The sequence below is a fragment of the Corylus avellana genome, chromosome ca5 (assembly GCF_901000735.1).
Source record: "Corylus avellana chromosome ca5, CavTom2PMs-1.0".
Classification (NCBI taxonomy): Eukaryota; Viridiplantae; Streptophyta; class Magnoliopsida; order Fagales; family Betulaceae; genus Corylus; species Corylus avellana.
In genome coordinates, this window is record NC_081545.1 from 32156509 (window position 1) to 32159483 (window position 2975).

The 2975-nt window shown below is 38.1% G+C and overlaps 1 protein-coding gene across 1 annotated transcript; it reads right to left on the reverse strand.

Annotated features, from left to right (window-relative positions):
* Positions 1-850: 850 nt before the first annotated feature.
* LOC132180757 (chaperone protein ClpB3, chloroplastic-like) lies at positions 851-2969 on the reverse strand. Its single transcript, XM_059593689.1, has 2 exons — positions 2108-2969; positions 851-1310 (listed from the first exon to the last, which is right to left on the reverse strand). The coding sequence occupies exons 1-2, from the start codon at positions 2897-2899 to the stop codon at positions 981-983; spliced, it is 1122 nt and encodes a 373-aa protein (XP_059449672.1). The 5' UTR covers positions 2900-2969; the 3' UTR covers positions 851-980.
* Positions 2970-2975: the final 6 nt, after the last annotated feature.

The window sequence follows — 2975 nt, forward strand, 5'->3', positions numbered from 1 at the left end:
AAGCTATTTTTGAAGTTTAACTTCTCTTTTTCAAATCGTCGAACTACCACTGAACCTCTATTAGAAGGTGCCTGCCATTTTTTACATTGCCCATTGTTTGCACAAGCCAAATGTCAAAAAAATAATTTCAAGAAAATTAGAACATTTTACGTCTAAATAAGATTAAAAAAAAAAAAAAAAAGGTGAAATGTGACATGAGTTTTTTATAAGAGGGTTCGAGCAAAACCTCTTTAACACCTCAAATATTTTTCTTCGCAACCAAAAGTAGTTTAATAGCATGGCAATATGGCATGGAGTATAACTAGAAAAGCTGAAGTTGATAGCCACAGAGATAAAGAGCGAGAGAAGACAGCAGATATAGGAGGTTACAGAACAGAAAGGAAGCGTTAAGTGGGAAGTTATTGGGTCATGAGTGGGAAATTTGGGAAAAAAATTCTAAGGCAAAAAGCAAGAAGAATGATTAAAAATGAAAATTATTTAATTAAATATTTGAATATAAAAAAACCCCGACCTAAGTTTGTCGTCTCGTTTCAGCTGGCCATGCAGCATGCCATGCAAGTATACTATAATCTCATAGCCACAAGTTCATCTTTTCAACTTTTCATTACCGTATCAGGATTCTGGAACATGACTAAGAAGACATACAAATAGATACAAAAAGTTGATAAATCCATGGATTGATGGTCTTAACAATCATCTCTATGGCATGCATTTTACAATCAAGCTACAAGCATACATTTGGCATGCAAAAAGATTTTTCTACAAAGAAAAAGAATGCCATATCATATGCCCCCTTTCACACCAAGATTGGTTTCGGATTTATAGTGCATCACAATTTAGATACAAGATATATTAACCATTGACTAACTCGAAGCTTGTAATTTCTACAAGAAAGCATGTGATATACAAGAAGAAACTCATTAATATTAGCATATAATCTTTTTTGTCAAAATTTAGGCATAATGAAACTAAATACAAGTTCAAAGAGTTGGTGAGAAGACTCCTTTATCCTCTGCAGCTGGAGCTTCTATTCCAGATTCAAGCCTCTTGAAAACCAGCTTTTGTTGGGGGAGCTGGCCATTAGAAAATGCTGTGACTTCAGTGTCTATTAACACCGTCTCTTCATCCTTAAACTCTCCTCTTAAGATGCCCTTTGCGAGTTCATTTTCAACATTCTGTTGAATCACTCGCTTGACTGGCCTAGCACCATAGTTTGGGTCATACCCAAGATCTCCAAGTAGCTGAACAGCTGCTTCGGTCACCTGAATTTTTATCTTCCGGTCTGCAAGCCTCTTTTGTACTCGTCCCAACTGCAAAATACATGCACGCACAAAGTAAGCTTTTGAAGTTGTTCCCAAAAAAAATAAATTGCGTTTAAGAGGCCTAAAAGTGCTTTTAATACTCAAAAAGTCTGTTTAAAAAAAAAAATACTCGTTCGGTAAAAAAAATTTAAAAATGTTTTAAAGGTTCAAAAAGCCTAACAATTGTCAAAACACACTTTTAACAAAAGTTTAAAAATGAAGTTTTGCCCAAAAGCTCTTTTTGACTTAAAAACTTTATTTCTCAAACACGATCTAAAACAAGTTTCCTCAAAGTCAGTTCAAAGAGACCAAGATCTTGGTTTGGCATGCTTGTATAAATGATTGTATGAAGGTCCAACAAATATCGTGACAAGACCCCAATGCACATACAAACATGCACATCCTATTCACTGAGTGGAACCATTTATTAGTCTTGATCCCATTAATCAGCTGACTAAGATCCATTAAATGAAACCTAAACTAGCCCAAAATATTTGAAGGATCCCTGACTCCTTGGATCTCTGACACTCCACTGGGAATAGGAAAGTGTATGCTCACAATTCAGTATAGACATCAAAAAGATGATACAATCCTCATTCCCAATGCCTTTAGCCTGATGGCATCCACGGCTCCACCCCCATAAGTATGGGGTGGCAGAGTTCAGAAATTCTATTACCTTGGATGTGTGAGCAAAGTTGACAATTGAAAAAACAAAAATCATTCCCATAATAAATTATAATTCAAGGAAGTGCTTGCAGAAGAAAATAATTGTTAAGCCAAGGAAGCATCATTCTAGAGAAAGTTACCTGTAACTTGACGATGGTGTTTATCTGATCGCGGTCCAGAGGTTGGAAAACTATGTACTCGTCAACCCGGTTCATAAACTCAGGACGAAAGATTGATCTTGCAGCATCCAATACCCGCTGCTTAATGGTTTCGTATCGTAATTCCTTTGGTGAGACATCATCATCTGTGTTGAGTATATACTGTGAGCCCACATTTGATGTCATAATTATGACAGTGTTTGTAAAACTCACAGTGCGACCCTGGGAATCAGTTACTCTCCCATCATCTAAAATCTGAAGGAACACATTGAAAACATCAGAATGGGCCTTCTCTATCTCGTCAAAGAGAATGACTGCATATGGCCTTCTTCGAACTGTCTCTGTCAGCTGTCCACCTTCCTCATATCCCACATAACCAGGTGGGGCCCCAATTAATCTTGAAACTGCATGCTTTTCCATGTATTCACTCATATCAATTCTAACAAGAGCTTCTTCTGTGTTGAACAAGTATGAAGCAAGTGCCTTGGCTAGTTCTGTCTTTCCAACACCGGTGGGACCCATGAACATGAAACTAGCAATTGGGCGGCGTGGATCTGAGAGACCAGCTCGAGATCGCTGAATAGCCTCAGCTACCGCTTTCACGGCAGGATCTTGGCCCACAACGCGTTTATGCAGCTCTTCCTCCAAATGTAATAGCTTCTCCCTTTCTGATTGTTGGAGCTTGGAAACAGGGATACCCGTCCATTTACTAACAATTTCAGCAATATCGCTTCCAGTAACTTCCTCTCTCAGCATGGACTTTCCAGATTTCATATATTCGACCAACTCTTTTTCTGCACTTCCAAGTTGTCGCTGCAAAGAGTTGAGGCTCCCATACTTCAGTTCAGCA

Excerpts from the sequence above, each read along its gene's own strand:
- LOC132180757 (XM_059593689.1), bottom strand. The coding sequence starts at position 2,899 with ATGAAATCTGGAAAGTCCATGCTGAGAGAGGAAGTTACTGGAAGCGAT. Across the intron at positions 1,311-2,107 it reads ACACCATCGTCAAGTTACAG|TTGGGACGAGTACAAAAGAG; the intron begins GTAACTTTCTCT and ends TGTATTTTGCAG.